We start from the raw sequence: 22,452 nt of genomic DNA, 5'->3' as shown, positions 1-22,452 counted from the left end.
AAAAGGCTACACTTTTTAAGGATTTTTAGATATTTTAAATGTAGTTTTGACGAGTACAATCAAAGTTATAGATATCTTGAAATAACATTTCCACTAGTAAGAATGTTATTGCGGATATCTTTAATTACCATTCTGACTAGTGAGAATAACATTTTGACTAGAAGAAATGTTATTATGGCTATCTAAAATATAATTACAGATAGGAGTGTGGTTCGATTAAATGTTAAAACAGCTTCCCATAGACTGACTCTCTGCCTGCAGCAAATACAGCTCAACTACAACTACTACTCAAATACAGACAACAGAGTAAAGCGCTCTGCTCTTCCAAACACCTAGTGCCAAAACAACTTTGTAGTTATTCAATGTTAGGGTATGATCTGAACACAGCATATTTTAATGAAAAGAGAAAAAAATGAGCGAGTGAAAGCGAGAGACAGTGTATACTTTGGGGCATTTCTTAATAAATAAATCACCAATTAGAAATGGTGATGCATGAAAAAAACATCTCCATCTTATTATTCAAACCAGAATTGTAATCTATCTAACCCGTTCAAACACTTTGTGAGTGATTAGCAAATAATGTGACTTGTGTGCATCTTTAGTCCATCTCCATCTTGGCCACAGCAGGCTGACTTTTCACACAGGTGAGACTCCTCCACAGGAGTTGGCAGGCACGAGAGGCCTGGAGAAGACAGAGCAGATCAAAGTTAGATTCCTCAAAACGAGAAGTTAAATCTAGCCTCAGTTACTCTCGAGATGCTTGAAAAGAAACCAAATCACTAACCAGGCAGGACGAGACATGACGAAGTGAATGTCAGGTCTTTGGAATCCGTTAAATGAGCAGGAGACAGCTATGGTGTAGTGACCCATGTTTTTAAAGACCAGCCAGTCGCCCACCTGCAGATCGGGCAGGAAACACTGCTCAGCAATGCGATCCGCACCATCACAGGTTTGGCCCCAGATACTGCACGGGTACATGGTTTCATCTGGCTTTGGCCTCTGAGGAGGGCGAACGAGAGAAGACGGTTGTCGTGAAAAATAGTTTCACCTTTCCTTTATCAAAATGTGCGATTTGACGATTTTTGATTACCTTGTGCAGTGTTGGCAAAAACGTAAAATTGTGCAAGGGTACGAATTTGAAAGATCCATACACTCCTTCGTTGATGTAGTACATCAGAGTCTTGTTGTTCATCACTTTGTCGTTCTCTGTGAAGAAAGCATCATTTTAGAGCCGCAACTAATGTTTTTTTTTTTTAAGTTTTTAAGTTATTTACAGTCTTTTATATTTTATATATATTTATATTGTCTTATAATATGGGTTCTTTACAATGTAAAGTTTATTTTTTACTAAGTTTGTATAGGGTTTTTTTTAAAGTTATTTACAGTATTTTATTGTTCTTTACATTTATATTTTCACATACTTTATTTATCTCTCCGTTCCCACAACAATATAAAGAGGAAATTAGAATTTTTCTGGCATATTTACGAATGGTAATTAATCGTGATTCATTGTGATTAATCCACAGCTACCCTTTGATTAATCTGATTAAAAATGTTAATCTTTTGACAGCCCTATTAAAAAGGTGACCAGTGTTTGTGAAACCTGGAAATGACGACATTCTCGAACGTCAAATGTTTCCGTTTTAATGATTTCTTTGTTATGTGGAGCAAAGAAACAAAGAAAATATTCACATTTAAAGGTGAAGTAAGTAGTTTATAGTGCCATCTAGAGGAGAGGCTGAAATTTACAACAAAGAACTGCTCCTCTGCTCACACCCTCCCTTCCCTGAGCGATACGGTATCCGCAGCTGGTCAAATGTCGTCCTCGACGTCTTTCTCCGTGTCAGCAGATGAGGTTCGTGAGGCGAGGGAGAGGGCGAGCTACCGCGGCCGTAGCAGACGAATCGGAGAGAGAGGAGGCGGGACTTCAGCTACAAGTAAAGAGACGCTTGATTTGTTCTCTCGCGTTTGTCTATACAGGCTCCCGTAGAAACACGGCGTCGTGGCAATGCAATAGCGGCCCCGCGACCGTGTTATTTTGAAACACTACGAAAATGAAACAAAGGATATTATACAGCGACTAGACAATGCAGGAGCACATAATATGTATACAAAAGTGGATTTTGGGTCATATAAACCCATAAATACTACACAGTGTCCCTTTAAGAAGCGAAAACAATCTGTAATCTTGTTTTAATCATGAAAAAGGCTTCAAACCGATTATGAAAATGCTCAGACTCACTGCTGCAAAAACAAATGTACAGTTTTAGTTGACGACGCTGACAAAAAAAATTTTGTGATGTTGAACAGTTGTTGAGATTGGGAACCAACTTCCAGACAAAGCAAGATTTATAGTCCATCCAATGTTTTCATTTCATGGAAAATTTTTCAGCTGATCTCCAGCCGAGTCTTTCAGCTGGCAAATTTACATGGTATACCTGAGATGTTGACTTTACTGAAATTATTTTCCTCTTAAATAACCTGAACTGGTTGACGATTATTTATTTATATAACACTTTTTGTTCGCGTGAAACTTGATAAAGGCCTCCAAGTAACTAAAGCGATTAGTCTGTATTTGTGTGACCTTTTGTCTCTATTTTTGTCACATTTTTCAAATCGCCAAAATGCCAATTTTGAACAGGAAAAAAAGTTATTAACAAATAATACGATTGTTTTACCATCAGAGTCTGACGCCTCGTCCACGATGACCTTCTTGGCAATGATGTTGACAACCAGTGTGAAAGCAGAAGTTACATAAAAGCGTCCTGGCTCAGCAATGATCTTAACACCAGTGTCGGCAGGGAAATACTTGTCCAGAGCAGGGTTGATAATAGCTGTGATCTGGAGAGAATAAAAAGTGTCAATTTATAAATTAGACTAAAAGTTTGTCTTGCGCTAGAAATCGAATAATGCTTCAGCTAGTAGGTAAGGCAGTAAAGCCTCAATGTATAGATATAAAAATGTGTAGGCAAAATATTTGAAAGGTCATTTTACCTCTTCAAATTTGAGTTTAACATCATCTGTACCAGGGAATCCACCACCAATGTCCAAGAGATCCATTTTGAAGCCAAGTTCAGCCTAGATATCAAAAAATGAAGTCCTTGTTTACTTTGCTTCATAAAGAAAGATATTTTATCTCTTATAATGGAGTTAAAAAAAACAGTTCAAAAAAACATGTATCTGTCAAAACACATCATACTTGAACAACGTTTGGTACATGTATGCAGGATCAGACACGAGCAATTTAAATATACCATGGTTCAGTCCCATTTTACAATTTCAGATAAGTTTATAGCAGCAACATCGTAAAAGAAGTTGGTAAAGTTCTACACAGATCCAGAAAGTCGCCTGGATCCAGTGAAACAAAATTATCCATCATCCATCCATCCATTATCTACCGATTTATCCTCCACCAGAGGGTCGCGGGGGGTGCTGTGCCTATCTCAGCAGACATTGGGTGATAGGCGGGGTCACACCCTGGACAGTTCGCCAGTCCATCACAGGGCCACATATAGAGACAAACAACCATTCACTCACACTCTCACACCTACGGTCAATTTAGAGTCACCAATTGACCTAATCCCCATATCACATGTTTTTGGATTGTGGGAGGAAGCTGGAGAACCTGGAGAAAACCCACGCAAAACACGGGGAGAACATGCAAACTCCTTGCAGAAAGGCCCTTGTTCCGAAGTTGTTCCAAACGGGGCTCAAACCCAGGAATCAGGGTCTTCTTGCTGCAAAGGCAAGAGTGCTAACCGAAACAAAATGATATTAAAAACAATTTTTCACAGCAATATATATCTTACCCCCAAAAGAAAAACAAAGTGAGCATCTGCGATTGCCTTTAAGTATGTCATAGAATCACTGCAGATACTGCCAGCGTGGAAGCTGACACCGATCACATCCAGCTTCAGCTCTTTAGCTCGCTCCAGAAGACCTCGACAGGATTTGAGTTGGGCCCCGAACTTAATACTGAGACTAATCTCTGCCTTTGAGTCATCAGTGGCGATTCGTAGCACCAGCCTGTGCACAAGACAGCAATGATGGTATATTATTATTAGAATTATTAGTTAGTAGTATATTAATATTATATGACTATTAGTAATCAACAAGTTTCTATTAATGATCATCAAGTTTCATGTCAACAGGTAATCAGTTGACACTGACAAATGACATACAATGTACTAACTGCAAATAGACTATAAGTTGTGCTATATAGATTCTAACTCTAACCCCATACAAAGGTTCCTGTTCTATTTTTACAGTGTTTACAGTATTTGGGTAGCCTTCTTGAACCCATATGAAGTGAAAGTCAGGAGTTTCATGATATACCTTAACCAGCTCCAAACAGTAAATGCTGATTAACCTCTTCTTCCCTGAGGAGTCCCTGCTCGAAAATGACATGCCCAAACTAAACAGAGTAACTCTCTGCAGTTACAAGCTCTATGTAATTATCTTGGTATCAACAATTTTGCCAGAGTAAATGCACATGGAATCCATGGAATTCTCTCGCCTAAAAAAATATTCAATTTTAAAGCAAATATCACCTTTAAAATATGCAGCAGGAGCTTAAAAACACATGGAAGTCATGTAACAACATGTGGACATGAGCTGTGCAAAGTCTGATGCTGCTGAAGTGAAGCAGAGTAAAATTAGGCGTTCTGTCGTTTGGCACAGTTTAGCACCATCTGTGCCATTTGAGATTTCTTAGGTACCAAATTCTTAAAACTGGCAGCCTTCACAAAAATGACAGTTCTATACAGAATTTTGAGCCTTTATTCTGGGGAAAAAAATATGAACTGAGTCAAAAAGATTATTTTGCTAGAACTAAGAACAATTAACTGACAAAAAAGAAAAACATGGCTGTCCATTAGAATAGCCATGTTTTTTCTTTTCTTGAGAGTTATAATAATTATATTATTTTATTTTACCAGGTAAAATGTTTGAAAACCAGGCCTGAACATATGTTATGCTCAAAGAAGTAATTCTCCGAACTGAAATTATGATAATTTATTATTAACAGTATGGAAAGGGGGGATATAGTTTGTCGAGAGGATTTTTTGAGTATTTATTCTCCTCATCTCACACACAGTTGTATCTATAAAGTCTTTTGCCACACTATCACCAAGAGTCTATTGGAAGTATGAGGCAGCACACAAATGTGTCTCCTCATCTAAATCAAGAGTAATGGTGCTTTTCCACTAGACAGTTCGAGGTCACTTTGACAATTATTTTTTTTGCTTTTCCATTAGGGATTGTACCTGGTACCTGACGCTTTTTTTGGCACCCTCTGGCAAGGTTCGAAGTGAGCTGAGCTGATACTGAAATGTGACGTCAACAGACCGCCGTGCTATGACGACCCTGAGTGCGCCAAAAGAGATGTCTAATCAACATTATTTGGTGTCTGACCAATGACGGTGGGCAGCCTTGGCCAAAAATGGCAGTGCTAAGTGCCAAGTTGCAGGCATCCACTAACATGGCGACCATTTGAAGAAGTAGTTTTGTGTGCTTGATCCAAAAAACACAGAAACGCAGTTGGATTTTGCGGCGATGAAATATAAGACCACTGACTGTAAGTTGTCCCATTAACCAGCTTCTCTTTGTGAGATGGTGCAGAATTTCGCACCATCTCGCAAAGACATTTGCCTAAATTTACTGCCATTTTTAAATGCCCATATCAATATTCTTTGTCGTTTTCCTGACCGATGGCACGATTGACTCTATAATGCCGCCATGCTTTCTGGAGGTATTGCTTCGTTTCGTCCCACGACGCGCACAATGACGGACTAAATGAACGCAAAATACTGACGAAAAGCGCAGTTCATCTCGGTCTCTGAGTATAAATGGACATTAAGCCTTCTCCAAACTCTACAGAGTTTTCAGAGCAGGTCAGACTAATTTTTGATCTCAAGCTTCCTGTTTTGTTTTGATTTGAGGACTATTTAAGTATTTCGGTCTGAAAAGCAGCTCAAAGATATCTCAAGTACTAGTATTAACAAATGTATATGCATAAAAAATAAAGATGTTCAAATGCAAATTCAGTTTTTTATTATTTTCTTTGTATTGCTTATGTTTTCACACTTTACCGAAATGGTTTAATCATTTTACAGTTAATAGTATTAGAAGCTATATCCTACTTCCTCTAAATGTAATCTAATAATTACTGTGATGCAAAATACAGCACCACTGTCAATATTAGTGTAGGACCATAATAACTAATTGTTACTGTGATTTAGATTACATTAAGAATACTGTGACATGTATTACAACAAGCTACTTGTCAGTTGCTGTCAGCAAGGTACTGTATATTTCACAGTAATCTTTTTAGAGTATTATGGGTGATGAAGTATCTTACTTGGCATTGTCATGACAACGGGCCACTTTGATAAGTTCCTCCTCACTATCAAAGGTCATCATCTGGACACCTTGAGCTGAAGCATACTTGATGTGAGAAACTTGCTTGCAGGGGTTGGCATAGATTATTCTGCTTGGTTCTACTCCCAGAGACTGAACCAGCTGAATCTCTGACTACAGAGAGGGAACAAAATAGTCAGAAACGAAGAAAGGAGGAAAACAGAGTAAAACGGTAAACACAAGTTTCCAATAACATGTCAGCGATGAATATTTCACAAAAACGCACCTTGCTCGCACAGTCAAAGCCAGTTCCCAGAGAGTCCAGTGTCTTAATCACTTCCAGAGTGTTGTTACATTTGACAGCGTAGTAAGGAGTGACACGAGGCAGGGCCCTCACCCATTGTAGGTGTTGCTTCAACACATCTCCCAAGTCACAGACATAGAAGGCATCCCTGTCATCCTGCAATGTAGAAAATTAAAGAGACAAAAACAGTCAACAATAGCAGTCTCTTTCATGACAGAATTAAAACATTTAGCTGCACCAGGTATGACCACTATTCAAAGTGCCATAAGTCTCATTACCGTCATAGATGATTCATTGATCCTCTTGTCAACCATATCCTGGGAAGATAATCCTTCCTCCAGGAGACTGAATTCAATTTCAGTGGGAGTGGTCATCCTGTTGGTAAATTGGAAGAAAGAGATTGAGGCAAACTGTGATTACAATCATTACTTGATTTGACAGAAAACAACAACAACAACAAACTGTTCTCTAACAAATCTTTCTATATTCAAGAACCTGTACCTTTAAAATATGCAGTAGGAGCTTAAAAATGCATGGAGGTCATGTAACAACGTGGATATATGAGCTGTGCAAAGTCTGATGCTGCTGAAGTGAAGCAGAGTAAAATTACAGAGGTTTCAGAAAAGAGATGTCTAGGCATTCTCTCGTTTGGCAGTTTGGCACCATCTGTGCCATTTGAGATTTCTTAGGTACCAAATTATTAAAGCTCCCATAGAGTGGTCCTCTCGCACATATATGTGAGTTATGGAGGTCTACTTACATACATTAACTTGTTTTTATGGTCAAAAACAGATCATACAAAGCTGTAGGAATAGTTATAGATCTTGAAAAAGCCATTTACACAATTGATCATAACATAAACTAAAGAGGTATGGGATCAGGGGTAAACAGTTAATTAAGAGACAGGAAACAGTTTGTGACGTTGTGAGAGTTAACATCATCATATTGCTTGTGGCGTCCACCCAGGGGTCTGGCCCTCAAAAATCAGAAATATTAAAATTCATTGATATGGTTGATTTTCAAGTAGCACAAATAATGTATAAAGTGACAAACAACTTACTCCCTGGCAATATCCAGAAATTGTTTTGTGAAAGAGATAGAGGTGAAAGCAAATATCCAAGAATGACCCAATTCAACAAGAGGTTCAAACATAATATGCTTTTCATCTGGTACAGATATTTTTATTTTTTGTTCTTGTTGCTTTGTCCATTACTTTTAGATCATGATAACTGTGTTACCGCTTCATTGTTGTTGTTGTTGTTAAATCCCCTCCCAATTCCATTGTTTACCAGCCTAACGGACAATACTCACACCATCAGTGCAAATGTTGTTGTTCAATGTTAGCCCTCAAAAGGCTGGTAAAGAATTGGTAAGAAAAAAAGCAAATGTACCGCAAATTATAAAACAACAATAAACCAATAGTGGGATAAAAAAAAAAATACATTTTAAATAGCTCTCAAGTGTACAATCAGAGGTTAACAGGTTCAATTAAAGATACATGAAGTTGACTCTATTAAGACATTTAAACTCCCTGAACATCCATAGCTTTCACATGTTATTTATCTCTACTCAGGACTGTATGGTTATGGAAAAGTGGACTTTGATTGATGGCTCTAATCTTTAAACCTGTCAACGCAGGATGACTTGACTGTTGACTTCTTGACAGAGGTGTCTGACACCAAAAATCCACCCACCCAAAGCAAGTCAATAAATTTAAACTAGCGTGCATGTGCAAGCTACCCTGCTAAATATCAGATTTTATAGACACCAGGGCTGCAACTAAGGAAGTTATTGATTGGTCCATAAAATGTTGAAAAATATGGATCACTTTCTCTTAAACCTGGAAATTATGTTATTGAATTGTTTTGTCAACAAAACAAAATTATTCAGTTTTAATTATTTGTTTGTTAAAGGTTGTAAAAACTAGAAAATATTCACAAACCGATTATCAAAATAGTTGCAGATGAATCGCTTAATCAAGTAATTGACAATGAAACAAATATTCCCATTTTGTGATTTCATAGAGACTTTTCTGACCAATCTGTCTTCGGTGTAATACACCTCTGTAGTTTGTGAACTGAATTGAATTGACAGTATATGCCAAAAGATTTTAAAAATTAGCATTAACCTTAAACGCTTACACTTGTGAGTGCAGGTAGCAGTAGCAGTCATGCCACGATGAAAATAAAATGAAATGAGTCTCCTGTTGCTGGTAAAACAAGAACATTTGACAAAGAATACTAACTATTATCTGCTGAGTCAGGAGTAGGTTATTCAAGCAATTATAAAAAAGATCTCAAACCTTTCAATGTTGAAGTTTCTCTCTATAAAGAACTTTAAAGTCAATGAACACTTATCCTCCTCGGGTTCCCTCTGAATGATCTCTGCTCAGGACTGTAGGAGTTGTTTGAGATGGGTGGTATAGAGCTGTTTATTTTTACCCCCAGTGCTCACATGCCGCAGTCGCACCCTTGGTAAATTGCAACATCCACATATTCAGGCTTTACTTAAATGTAATAAATGTGTTGTTTTTTTGTCTTCTGATGTGTTGTTGAGTCAAAGTTGTGCGTCATTTTATATCAAACTTTTAATAGTGACATAACGTAGCAATAATTGTGCAGAAGTCACAACTGTGACATATTTCCAAATTTCACAAATTCAATCTGATTTTAAAGATTTTGAGGACTTTTTGCTCAGGTGTGTTTATATAGCTGTTGTGTATATATATATATATGTATATATATATATATATGTATATATATATATATACATATAAATATATGTATGTGTATATATATATGTATGTATATATATATATATATACATACATATATTTATATAATATATATATATATAAGATTGTCCTTGCTGTGCTGAAATAAAGACGTACTCCATATTGCACATCTTTATAGCCTGTATGTTAAAAACATAGTAATGGAAAAAAAGCAGCCTAAATGCTCTGTCTTCTAAGTGTTAATGATCATTATCTAACATTGTAAACAACATCGTGTGCAAGTCTGATGCTAGACAATGGGGCCAATTAAATGGCGAATTGATGATCCTCAAACAAGGCTTTGGTAAATGTTAGGACAGTAAACAATGAACGCACTGAACCAACCAGTTAGGTTAGCCCTCACAGAGCTCACAAAAGTAAATGTATACCTCAAATCGTATGATGATTCACTTAATGCATCAGTTTCAGAGGTTTACAGATTCAGTTAAAGATACATTAAGTTGACTCTATTAAGAACTTTAAAGTTCCCGAACATTATTTATTACGATTATTATTATGACTATGAATAGTATTATTATTAGTAGTATTAGTAATAATAATAATAATAATAATAATAACAATAATAAAAATAAATAATGTTCACGTGTTACGTGATGCCTTCCTGCGAAACTAGGTTTATTTGTTGGTTTAATCCCTGTAAAGGTAAGAGATTATTCTTAATTTAATCACATTAACCACATCTGTATTTACCACTACAACCGTGTAAAAGTGAGTGAAATATTGATGAATGAGTAAAAATTTACTTTTTTAAAATTTTGCTTCAACCTTTTCCAGCCAACCAGATGAGACTGATAGAGTGTGATTGTGATGGAGAATGAGTTACAAGTATTACTAAATTAGTGAAGATATTGAGTTATAGACAAATAAGAATAGGTAATATAAATATTATAATGGTATTTTTTTTTTTTTTTCTTAAATCTATTTTTTATTCGTCTAGAATTTAACAGATTTTCATTGGTTAAATCATGATTTTTCACAACACTCTAAAGGTGGGCTCACGCTTTGCATGCTGCGCACGTCACAGGTTCTCCAGCCTTTGCCACCTTGGCAACCCTGATACTTTTCATAATTTTTAAGGAAATGCAATAAAAAGGTAAATCAATTGCAATCAAGTTATGAGTGACAGTAAAAAATTAGGTAACGCTTTCTTTTACAGTCCCCTAATTACCTGGTATTTAGCTGGTAAATTCATGGTACCACTAAAGTGTTGCTAGGTAATTACCAAGGGTAATAAGATAAGTAAATACAGTGAAACCGTTGCCAAAATACTGGGTAATGCACGGTAATGTACTCGGTAAGTAAAGTAAAACTGTACTGTAAAAGAAAGCCAAGCTTGTTTCCATGTAATTACACACATTTTTAGGGTTAGGTTTGTTAGATTACCCCTTGGGTAAATAGCTAGTAATTAGGGGACTGTAGGTACCTGCTTATTACCAGTTTATAACCCAATAATACACTTACATTTACCATAGTTTTGCCATAGTTTAGCTGTACATACCTTCTTATTAACAGCAGTAATAACACGCTATAATTAACTATATAGTTACCAGGTAAATGCCCAGTATTTTGGCAACAGTTTCACTGTATTTACTTTCTTATTACCATTGGTAATTACCTAGTAACACTTTGGTGTTACCATGAATTTACCAGGTAAATACCTGGTAATTAGGGGACTGTAAAAGAAAGCGTTACCAAAAATTACTATTGTTTATTTCTCTGAATCAACCCACCTCCAAATGTTTATCTTTTTGATTAACATAAAACTAATTTCCAGAACAGCCTTCTTCCACCTTCCAACATCTATCTATAAATAGGGCCCAATGAAATCCGTTTTAATTTTTTAGAATTCTTTTTTTTGCATTATAATTTTTTTTAGAAGATTTCTTCCTGCTAAAAGGGAGCTTGAGCATAAATGAAAATAAAAGCACATAAGCACACAAGACATTAGTTTATTGCTGATGGATTGAGTGTCAATACAGTTACAAAACACTACCTTGTCAAATAGTTGCCTGTGTGTTTAATGATGTGGGCTTCTCACCTTCAAGGCCATCTATAACCTCTCTCCCCCATACCTCTCTGACCTCCTTCACATCAACACCGCTTCCCGGACACTAAGATCTGGCTCATCTATCCGCCTCATTGTGCCTCCTGCCCGTCTGACCACCATGGGGGCCAGAGCCTTCAGCCGATCTGCCCCCCGCCTCTGGAACTCCCTCCCCCCCGGCATCAGGAACATTGTTTCATTTGCCATCTTCAAATCCCACCTGAAAACCCACCTTTTTAAACAGGCCTACTCCCTCTGAATCTCTAACTCTCTACCCGTTGCTCTTACCTTTTGTTATTTTTATTTTGTTGTTGTACGGCGACCTTGAGTGTCTTGAAAGGCGCCTTAAATATTATGCATTATTATTATTATTATTACTTGTGACAATTTTAGGCCTACTTGTTCAAAATAAAAAATAAAAATAAGTTACTTGCAAAAGCAGTGGTTGAACTGTCTTTCTTGAAAGCTACTACATTACCAAAAAAAAAAAACCTACAAAAAAGAAGAAAAAAACCTGAAGAAAATCAAATTGGACCAACAGATTTTTTTATATTGTTGCTACTTAAAAAGTTGTGCGGATTATTACTGTAATTACCTAGACAACAAATAAAAGTACTTTATAATAATATGGTAAAGCCAGTTGGAGTAACTTAATTTTTATGAGTTATCAACTTAAAAACATGTCTGACCGTTATTAAGTAAGCAGTAGTTAATATAAGCTTTGACTGAAAAGGAAAAGCTAATTCGCCCAAAGTAATATAGTTTGTTGGTTCAATGTAATTTCAAATTAAGTTGTCACAACTAAGAAAGACTAATGGAGACTGTTGCGTTGATTTTCTTTGTTGAGTCTAAACATTTCTTTTTAGAGTGCATGCACTGAATCATTAGATAGAATTGTTCACAGATTAGTTCAGTACTTGCATACCTGGAGCGCAGACTGACACATCTGACACAGTCACTGAACTGCAATACGGCAGAAGTGGTTGTGATGTTTGCCACTCGCGATCGCAGCTTTCTGCAGTTACTTTAACAATAAAAGAAGTGTACAGTTCATCTGGTGTTTCAATATATGAACAAAGACTGACATGTTTCTGACTAAAACATGCTTCTGACAGTATTGACTGATATCATAAAAACAGTTTTTATATTTTATAATATTTGCATGAAATCCTCAAGGAACTAACAATAGACACTGCAGGAGAAACAATGATGGGTTATAATACTGATGAACAATAAATGGAAACTACACTCTTAGAAATAAGGGTTCCAAAAGGGTTCTTCTACAAGGGCTGAGGTTCTATCTGGAAAGAAAAGAGTTAATTCTTAAGTATTAATTATTCATAATATGCTGAAATGTGTTTTCAATGTGTAAATATGACCTTTCCCATGTACAAGAGTAACTGGTTTATGTTGGAGCAAACACTCCTCCACACCTATTATTTTTTTCCTTGAATAACACTTCACAAATCTCCTGAAGAACAGGAATAAAACCAACATAATTACCATAATTCAGTTGGGGGAACTTTCTACCTCTAAACATCTTCGATCTCAACAGAATCTGCAGTAAAGCTGTGTGTGGGTGAGTCGTCTGGAAATATTGTGGTGTGTAGTCGGTGTTACATATCATTAGGCTAATTGATCTTTAAAGCTGAGACAGACACGACTTTATGATGTTAAATTTCATTTAAAGCAGCACAATGCAGGATTTAAAATCATTTTGATGCTACATCAACTCATAACAAGGTAAATGTCACATCAGAGCCTGAGCAGGTCTACATGTATCTGCACTATGGAACTTTAGGTTTTGGGTTCGTGTGACGACAGGAACCACAGGAACATTGTACTTTCAGCATACATCATCGTTGTCTTTCAACTCGAAGGATGTGGGTTTCATTCCCGGCTCCGTCAGTCTACATGCCGATGTGTCCCTGGGCTAGCAACTGAAGTTATTAGTATTAGACACTTCAACACAGCAAATATGTCACTATAAGTCTGTTGGTTCACAATGCCCTACAATTAAGTTTTACGACGGATGTCTGCAGATTTTATCTGTGCAGTCTTCTCAGATGGATCATCGGTTGACCACAAAGTGGATGTTTTTAGGTTAGACATTTGTCCTTTGAGTTGCCCCCTAGAGGAGACTCGAGGTTGAATGGCTAACCAAGGGCATAGGATGATGATAGAAGGAGGAGCACTTAGCCTTTATTAAGTGTGGTTTTGCTCACGGAAAAGTTAGAGCTTTTTGGAAATTTGGCCGATGCTCTCCCAGGTGATCTGCAGCGCCCAAAACAGAACAGAATAAAGATCTCTTTGTTTGGTGAAAAGTCTTGTGTCACAGAGTCTCATTCTACATCATCATCTCATCACCTGGTGTTCTGAAGAAGAACGACGAACGGGGGGGTCTTCGGATGAGCCCGCTCTCGCTCCCAGCCGGCGTATAAAAAGGTGAGTGTTTTCTCACATTTGGGAGCCAGTGTGGGTTTGTTGATTTGGCTGTTGGTTTGCGGCGGTCCTGCGGGCACACTGTAAAGAATCATTTTGTGTGGGCACAGGCTGCGGTGTGATGATGGTGCAGTGAGTTCCGTCTAAATTTGTTTTGTTTTGTTTTTATGTTGAGGAATAAAGAAGAGAATAAAGACCAAGAAGAGTTAAGAGAATAAAGATAAAGTGATGAAATAAAGAAGTTAAAGAGAATAATGAGTAAGAAAATGAGTAAAAGTGAAGAAGAGAATAGGAAATTAGGCTAGTAATTTGGGAAGAAAGAGCTAATGAGTAACTAACAGTAAGTTGAAGAAACAGTGCAAGATTTTGAAGAAAAGGGCCCCAATCTTCTTAAACCGTAAGGCATGGTATTCACCTATACTTTTGTGAAAATTGAGCGCTAATTCGGTAGGGAAATCTAAACGTTAGGGAAATCTAAGTGATAAAAGTAGAATGACTGCTGTTGATCCAGACTATTTTAGTACTTCTAGAGGAATTAAGTACCTATAACTTAATTAAGTATGTGCACGGGTTTATTTAAAGCTCACATAGAGTGGTCCTGTTGCACATATATGGTAATTATGGAGGTCTACTTGCATACATAAAATTAAACCTCCTAGTTGCTGTAAACGAGTCAATAGAAATCTCTCCTTACTGAAGCCTTCAGGGCTTCATAAATTGTCTAGGTCCGCTTTAATCAAAGAAGTGAAACTGCAGATGAATAGAAATGTTGAAAGTTGAGAGTAATAGCGTGCACGCATGGTAAAGAAGTCTATTAAAGGATAGATACTTGAGAAGGAGCCTGGCCAGGCAAGGAAATTCAGTATGGCTGTGTCGCCATGGTACAGTGCCATCTTGCCAAAAGAACACATCAAGGAAGCATGTAAAAACTGTGGCTTATTATATAATTTAATTTTTGTGTGTGGATAAGGCCTAAATAGTAAAAGTTTTCCAGTTCAAGTGCAGTTGTATGTAATCACACTCATCCGTGCAATAGGACAGAATGATGCATCAATTTTTTTCACAGGGCTACGTTTTTCTACCATCGTCATAGAATGGCAATCATATATTGACATCATAGCTGAATGTAAACTCAATTTGAAATCTCGCTCCCACAGAAAGAACTTCTTGGACCATGAACACTGCCACTCCCACTGAGTTTGACTTCACTCTCCTGGAGGAGGGTTTCTCTGCAAGGGACACTGTTGAGCAGAAGATCAGTGAATCTTTTCTAACGGTAAGAGAAACTTGATATATAACTAGAACTAACACCTTGGTGGTTAGGGAATTGGTAACAAATACAAGCACACACATGCACATACACTCTTAGAAATAAAAGTGCTAAGTAGAACCATATAAGGTTCTTCAGCTTGTCCTCATAGGAGAACCCTCTTTGGCTCCCGGTAGAACCTTTTTATAAAAGTGCTACCTGAAACCCTTTTGGAGGGTTCCACCAAGAAACCTCTTAAAACCCTTTATTAAGGAAAGGGGTTTTAGAGGGTTCTCTGGATCGAAATGGTTCTTACCCTTGAAAAACCATTTCTTCGTTCTGTGAGCAATTCGATTCAGTTGTCATCAGCACACACTGATGCATCTCTTGTGTATGTGTTCCAAGAGGAATTTGTTGCCAATCTGAAAAAAATGCTGCAATGATAGGTCATTATGTTTTAACAAGATAAATATTATATTACACCAGATACAGACTACATTATAACTAGATAGACAACGTTGCACGTTGTGCAAACGTGTTACATAAGGTAGGCTGATGTTAATGTACCTGAGGCAGCTTAGACCCAACCAGCATAAAGACGGCAATGGACCAACACCATAAGCACCATCAGCTCTATAGATCCAAGATTATCAAGTGAACACCTACCTCCCAGATTGCCTGTGTTAAGGATGTGTTTGGGCTCTGCCAGGTCTTGTTGAAGTAGAATCCACTGCACTCTCACAAGTCTCAAAGAAACCTCCCAGATTATATAATCTTCTCATTCTGCCTATGCCTGCATGTACACAACATGGAGCTGGCATAGATCATGTAAAGATGTTGACAGTTATCACTCAGAATTCCTCAGGGGGTAATACATGAACCCTGGGATTGTTACATTGAGGAGCAATACTGAAGTTGACCATGGATTTAGCAGAAAGCTATCATTTGCAAGCCAGCATAGTAAACTTGAGGAGAATTCCTTTTGAGTTGAACTTGTGCCTTGAATCATTTCACTGTTTCTCCCCAATTGATTTCACCACAACCAAAGAAAAATATAGCACTCATAAGATGCTATATTATGAGTGAATGTCTGTGCTCAAGGTTGGAACATAGCCTACTGCTTTTGTGAAACACGTCTCTTTCATCTACTCCATCACAGGATGACAGTGATGCCTTCTACATCTGTGACTTGGGAGATGTGTTGAAGAAACACCAGCGCTGGGTGAAGGCTCTGCCACGTGTCACTCCTTACTACGCTGTCAAATGTAACAACACTCGGGAAGTCGTGATGACACTGGCATCTCTGGGAACTGGCTTTGACTGTGCGAGCAAGGTGAAATTTTGTCCACAGCACAAGATAAAAAACAACAACAACACAATTACACTTTTTCGATGTTTCTCTTTGGTTGACTTCTAGACAGAGATTCAGCTGGTTCAGTCTCTGGGAGTGGATCCAAGCAGAATCATCTATGCCAACCCCTGCAAGCAAGTCTCTCATATCAAGTATGCGTCAGCTCAGGCGGTCCAGATGATGACCTTTGATAGTAAAGAGGAACTTGTGAAAGTGGCTCATTATCATGACAACGCCAAGTAAGTCTATTTATCATCCAAAATATGCTCATTAGGGTTTGAGCACTGAGATGCCTAGAACCCTATTGAAACTGAAGTTCTTATTATTATTTTCCCGTGACGTAAATCATTTTTTTGAGGCTGAACATTCCACAAAACTCAGACCTGGTGAAAATTTATGTCTGAAAGTGGTTCGGGGAATGTGCGTAAAAAAAAAAAAAGGATGTGGGCGGGGCTTATGAACATTACACTTCACACTTCTTTATGCTGCTTTTACTGGGATTGTTATATCCACCTAATATGTGATATATAATACAGGGTGTACCCCGCATGTCACCCAATGTCAGCTGAGATAGGCACAGCACCCCCCGCGACCCTCTGGTGGAGGATAAAGCGGTAGATAATGGATGGATGGATGGATGGATGGATGAAAATAACTAGTACTAGTTGTGGTTGTGGTTGTGGTACTAGTTATTCTTGTTTAAAGCGGACCTAGACTGGAAGTTCCACATTAACGCTGTTTTTTAGTGTGTATCTGCGTCATTACCTTGTTTACGAAGCCCTGAAGGTTCAAAACAAACAGTTCAGTCACTGCTGAGAATGGTGTGTTTTATTGTAATCTCAGGCTCAGCTAGATCTCTGAAAAAACCCTTCTGGTTACGTAAACATCGGTTCTCCTGAACAGCAGATCCTCCTGCTCCGGGCACATCCGATTGCGTACATTGAACCGCAGAAGACTCTGGGTCTGACTCCAGGTCAAAGTCATAAAATTGACTGCGGCGGGGAGTGGTGAAGAAGCTATTTTTAAACATTGTTAAAATAATGTTTTGATAATGAGTAGCAGTGCATCCACCGTTCCAGAGGGGGGAGCTGCGCTTCTGAGAGCTGGTGTGCTAATTATGTCACTTCCGGGTACTGGCCAATCACTAGACGGTTGGGAAGGCTCTACGCTGGCTGGCCAATCACAACACAGTCTGTCTTCTGGGGGTGAGATTTATGTCTGAAATATCGCGGCTCAGCACAGCGTCAGAAAAGAGGGATTTCTATTGGCTCGTTTACAGCAACTAGGAGGTTTTTGAGCATAAAAACAAGTTAATGTATGTAAGTAGACCTCCATAACTAACATATATGTGCAACAGGACCACTCTACTCTAAAAAAAATGTTTTTCCTCAGAATTCTTGTCCTTTTCAGTAATAACTTAATTTCTGTCTTACACAGACTGGTGCTGCGAATCACCACTGATGACTCCAAGTCAATATATCGCCTAAGTGTGAAGTTTGGGGCCCAACTCAAATCCTGTCGAGGTCTTCTGGAGCGAGCTAAAGAGCTGGGGCTGGATGTGATTGGTGTCAGCTTCCATGTTGGCAGTGGTTGTACTGATGCAAAGCCCTACATGCAGGCGATTGCTGACGCTCACTGTGTTTTTCAAATGGGGGTGAGTTGTGACTGAAATACAAATGCAGATGATTTATGAACATTTTCATCAAAGACCTATGTGACATCCATAAAACTTGTTGTCCAAATTGTGTAACCTCTGTTGCACACGCACACACTGGCTAGGCCAGCTAGGCCAGCCTAAAAAGTGAAAGATACATCTGTGGGGATACGTCAGTGATGTATCAATATATAATAAACATTTTTCGATATTGAAATTGAAGAAAAATTACTATAAATAAATTACTATAAAAACAAATATTTTTATTGGATTATTTCCTTGTGGTGACAGATAATTTACTTTGTTTTACTTTACTTATTTTTACCTGATTTATAATGAAAAAATATTAATATTGATGCAGCCTGAATCTTGTGACATCTAGGATGAGCTCGGCTTCAAAATGGATCTCTTGGACATTGGTGGTGGATTCCCTGGCACAGAAGATGCTGAACTTAAATTTGAAGAGGTAAGATTGAATACTTTATGTTTTAACTAATTATATAAGCTGGTTTGTCAAGGGCTGAACAATTAAGTAAAATTAGGGGTTTTTGCACTTAGTTGGCTGATCACTCACACTAGCAAAAGATTCAACTTTTCCAGTCTGAATAATGTGAAAACGTGTTATTCTCTATAGATCACAGATGTTATCAACCCTGCTCTGGACAAGTACTTCCCAGCTGGCACTGGTGTCAAGATCATTGCTGAGCCAGGACGCTTTTACGTAGCTTCTGCTTACACACTGGTGGTCAACATTATTGGCAAGAAGGTCATTGTGAATGAAGAGTCAGCATCTGATGGTAAAAATGATTTGGATCAACCATAATCAATCATTTTTGGTGGACGTGCAATGTCACAAAAAAAACAGGCTGATGAGCTCCATTCACTAACTAAGTAAAAAACAACATTCTGTTGCTGCAATGTTACTGCATCATCTAATAGCCCTTGGTCTATTAAAATGTCTATCATGGCAACAGCAACACAGACACTTAAACCCACGTTGTGTGTGATTCGGTATGAAAATATATGTCATAGAAGAAAAAATGCACTGCACAAAAGACTCCTTCCTTAAGGTGTTTAGGGCCAAGGACATCAGTTTTGTCTATATTAAGGGTAAATGTTATGTGTCATCCAATACTTAATGTCTGTAAGACATTGATTACTGTCATACAACATCATGGACATGCACAACTCAGGTCTAAAAGTACCAGTATAGATACAAGACCATTGTCTGACGTCAACAGAAAGTTGTTGGTGACTTTCAAAATTGCTGTTCTTGGTTTCTTCTATTAAAGATGAATAATAGGACGGTCTGGTTATGAACAACTATTTTACCATGATGATACCAACTGTTTATTCTTTTTCAGAGAAAGATGGAGGAATTGATGAAAGGATCCCTGACAGGGCTCTGGTGTACTATGTCAATGATGCAGTGTCCAAATCTTTTTCAAGTACAGAACTTGTCCCTGCTCCGTTTCCACCAACACTACTTAAGGTAAATTCAAATTCAGACCTGAAATTGCAAGAAGTTACCCACCATAGTTGTTTTTCAAAGACCCAAAATGTTAAACAAAACACACCAAGCACAAATTCATCCATCCATTCTTTTTGTACTGCGTTGTCCTTGGCTATAAATCTTAAAAATAAGCCTTTTATACTGTATGTGTGTATAGCTTGTGTAAGGATGAACTGTATAGCTATCATTTGCAGCTATCATTTACAATTCTCGACTGTGGCTCAGTAGATAAGATAGATGAGAGACCTCTATATGAATGTGTGAGTGAATATGTATGAATGGGTGAAAACTGTAATCTGTATGGAAAAAAAACAAAAAGTTTACTGTCTCTAATGTTCGTATTCCCAACCCTCTCTTTCCTCTCCCCCCAATAGAAACCACAGCCACATGAAGCCACTTACCCCTGCAGTATCTGGGGTCAAACTTCTCGTCGTCATGATATTATTGTCGATCATTGTTACCTGCCTGACCTGCAGGTCGGCGACTGGCTGATCTTCGAAGACATGGGTGCCTACACCATTTCAATCTTTTCTGACTTCAGTGGCTTCATGAATCCGAATATTCTCTATGTCATATCTCGCCCTGCCTGGTGAGTGATGTCAATGGACTGCTTTTTGTGTGTCTCATGAAAAACGTACAGGTTTAAATGCATGTTGTGCTCCTGGACAATGTAACTTTATCTGCATATTCTTCTGTAGGCAACATGTGAAACACGTCCAATCCCAGGGCATTCCAGCTCCTGTGGAGGAATCTCACCTGTTTCAAGAGACAATGTGCTGTGGCCAAGAGACAAGCAAGGAGTAAAATTACCAGATATTTCTTGTTAAATCTGCTGTCGATTTAACTAATTTAGTAAGTCAAGTTTGCCCTTGTTGTTTATTTCATCGATCCATTTAAAGAGGGACTAAAGAAAAAGATGCAAAATCACAGATTCAATGATGAAAAAAAAAAAAAAAAAAATGTAAACACTTGTAAACTTGTACGAAGTTTGAGTAAAATTTACAATCAGGCAAAAAAAACAAATTTACAAAAGCAGAAAGAAATGTCCACTTTTAGAAAACCACTCAGTATCTCTGAATGATTCAATATTGAGTCAAAACATAGAATCATACAGAAGCCAAGAATGACCATAATCACTGCAATTTCTTTTTCATTCTGTCTGAATCAATTCAGTGATACCCAGACCCAGTGTTGGGGGTAACAGGTTACAAAGTAACGGATTACAGTAACAATATTACTTTTTTGTAAAGTAAAGTAACGCATTACACTAAAAATATCGGTAATCACACTACTTTGCTTGTCTATAATAACGCGCTTTTCTGCGTTACCCATGCCGTGTTTGCCTGTGTGTAAAGTTCTGATCCGTTTAAGTGATGTGTGTGCACGCGTATTGCTTGTGTGTGTGTTTGCATGGGCATTGTTGTCATGGAGATCGATTTGAGTGACGTCGCTGCTGGTGCGAAGGAGGGAAATGGAGGTGGATATGGAGACGCCGGAGAACAGGCTTTTAGCCGGCAGGGTCATTATTTATGTGTCATTATGTATGTGGGGATAAAACTGCGCATAGAGAAATTATCCAGTCTACGTTGGATCATATGGTTTTACATGCTATTATGTATACATTATACAATAAACACTATGTGGGCAGGCTAAGTGATGTTTGTTCATATATCTACACAGCAAATAAAGATACGGGAAAGTAGAGTAATAAGTAGTGAAGTTACTTTTCAAATTCAGTAACTAGTAAAGTAACCTCATTACAATTTACAGAAGTAACTAGTAACTAATTACTTTTTTGAGTAACTACCCCAACACTGCCCAAACCTATTTTGAATCATGCAGCGTCTCTTCTCAGTGATGCCAGAAGCACTGGTGTACTTTTTATTTAAGCCATAAGAGGGCACCATAGTACAAAGAACAGGTACTTGTATAATGTGAACTGTTGTCTGATAATGGTATCCTTTCACTCGAATTTCCCCAGTTCAATAGATGTTTTTTTGATAGCTTTTGTATTTCTATTTGTCTATTATAATTATAATTATAATAATTATTGTTATTATTTGGAGCACAGCTATCAGTAATTCTCAAATTGTTGTTGTTGTTGAAGAGTTTGCAGATTTAACAATTTCATTTGTCATCATATTTTTTTTTTTACAAAAGTCAGACTACATTAAATGCAAATTATTATTATTATTTTAACCTGAAATAGTTCTGAACTTACTTTTTAATCAAAAACTATATCATAAAAAATGTACATGTACATGAGAAATATGTTCTTGCAGAAAAAAACGCAGAAAACCTATGCTTTAAATAATAGAACATATTCACACTAATATATCGGTGTCGGGTCGGTGTTCGGACCCAAGCCTTCCAATGGCAAACGCTCGGTCCCCTCTGAGCTTGAGCCGAGCTTTAGGCACTGACAGGAGCAGGTGGTCAGCTGACCTGAGAGATTGGCCATGTATTGGTGCAGAATGAAATTATCAAGTCCTCGAAATCAAAGGTATATTATCTGTGCATTGACTGGGCCTGTAGTTGTCCACGCCCCGTGGGCCAGAGACTATATCATAGACTATAAGTATGCTTCATTCAGCTGTAGCTGTAGTGAGACCACAGAGAAGGAGGGAAACCTGTGTGCAGGCAACATGACTTCATTAATGCTGGGACTTTTCTGCTGCATTGGAATCCTGACACCAGGGACTCTGGGGAGTTTCTCACAGATTCGGTCAAGGGGCCCCTCTATA

At 37.8% G+C, this 22,452-nt stretch overlaps 2 protein-coding genes across 2 annotated transcripts; one reads left to right on the top strand and one right to left on the bottom strand.

Annotated features, from left to right (window-relative positions):
* Positions 1-636: 636 nt before the first annotated feature.
* Positions 637-14,834, bottom strand: LOC310942395 (ornithine decarboxylase 1-like; the record flags this gene model as incomplete). The annotated part of the gene is made up of 11 exons (XM_083907775.1): positions 637-682; positions 785-999; positions 1,091-1,206; positions 2,679-2,841; positions 2,995-3,078; positions 3,810-4,026; positions 6,359-6,531; positions 6,644-6,817; positions 6,940-7,036; positions 13,867-14,011; positions 14,771-14,834. The coding sequence occupies 11 exons, from the start codon at positions 14,832-14,834 to the stop codon at positions 637-639; spliced, it is 1,494 nt and encodes a 497-aa protein (XP_083763901.1).
* Positions 14,835-15,115: 281 nt separating this feature from the next.
* Positions 15,116-20,512, top strand: LOC310942394 (ornithine decarboxylase 1-like; the record flags this gene model as incomplete). Its single annotated transcript, XM_083907774.1, has 9 exons — positions 15,116-15,217; positions 16,350-16,523; positions 16,608-16,780; positions 17,979-18,195; positions 18,578-18,661; positions 18,830-18,992; positions 19,560-19,687; positions 20,083-20,297; positions 20,407-20,512. 9 exons carry the CDS (start codon positions 15,116-15,118, stop codon positions 20,510-20,512), a joined length of 1,362 nt encoding a protein of 453 aa, XP_083763900.1.
* Between the last annotated feature and the right edge of the window lie 1,940 nt (positions 20,513-22,452).

Source organism: Microchirus variegatus, assembly GCF_963457635.1.
Source record: "Microchirus variegatus genome assembly, chromosome: 21".
Taxonomy (NCBI): Eukaryota; Metazoa; Chordata; class Actinopteri; order Pleuronectiformes; family Soleidae; genus Microchirus; species Microchirus variegatus.
This window is presented reverse-complemented; position numbering and strand designations above follow the sequence as displayed.